General features: G+C 49.3%; 1 protein-coding gene across 1 annotated transcript; it reads left to right on the top strand.

The window, feature by feature from the left end:
• Window positions 1–41: 41 nt before the first annotated feature.
• Window positions 42–347, top strand: T265_16316 (hypothetical protein; the record flags this gene model as incomplete). Its single annotated transcript, XM_009179921.1, has 1 exon — window positions 42–347. A coding segment is annotated over one exon (306 nt), but the record flags the coding sequence as incomplete, so codon positions are not given.
• Window positions 348–436: the final 89 nt, after the last annotated feature.

Below are 436 nucleotides of genomic sequence, written 5' to 3'. Positions count from 1 at the left end.
CACGTACGCAAAGCACTTTGGACGCAGTGAAGGATCTAGCCATGGTGGATCAGAAAGCGAAGTATAGTGAAGTGATTATCGACCCGGGTCTTATCAGACTGCCCGGAACAGCGACATTCCGTTGTCCGACTGTACAGGGCAGAACAAGGCGTGGGTACTACCCAAATGCAGTTAGTTGGTTTCGCAGTTCCGGAGTGAATATCCTCGACTCATCGGATACTGAGGAGATTTTGAAATTCTCTCTCACCGTACACGATATCGCTCCGATTTCCAGACGTTTTCAGCAATCGATGCGTGCCTATGTCTATCCACCACATAAATGGATGGAGGCACATACGTTGGATCTGGTTAGGCTCGAACCCAACGATGCTGGCTTCTATACTTGCGTAACAAGCATGAAGGCCACAGGGAAGCGGCCTCCCGAAATCAATATAAC

The sequence above is a fragment of the Opisthorchis viverrini genome, assembly GCF_000715545.1.
Source record: "Opisthorchis viverrini unplaced genomic scaffold scaffold25071, whole genome shotgun sequence".
Lineage (NCBI taxonomy): Eukaryota > Metazoa > Platyhelminthes > Trematoda > Opisthorchiida > Opisthorchiidae > Opisthorchis > Opisthorchis viverrini.
The sequence above is the reverse complement of the archived record's forward strand: the minus strand, read 5'-3'. Positions and strand labels throughout refer to the sequence as shown.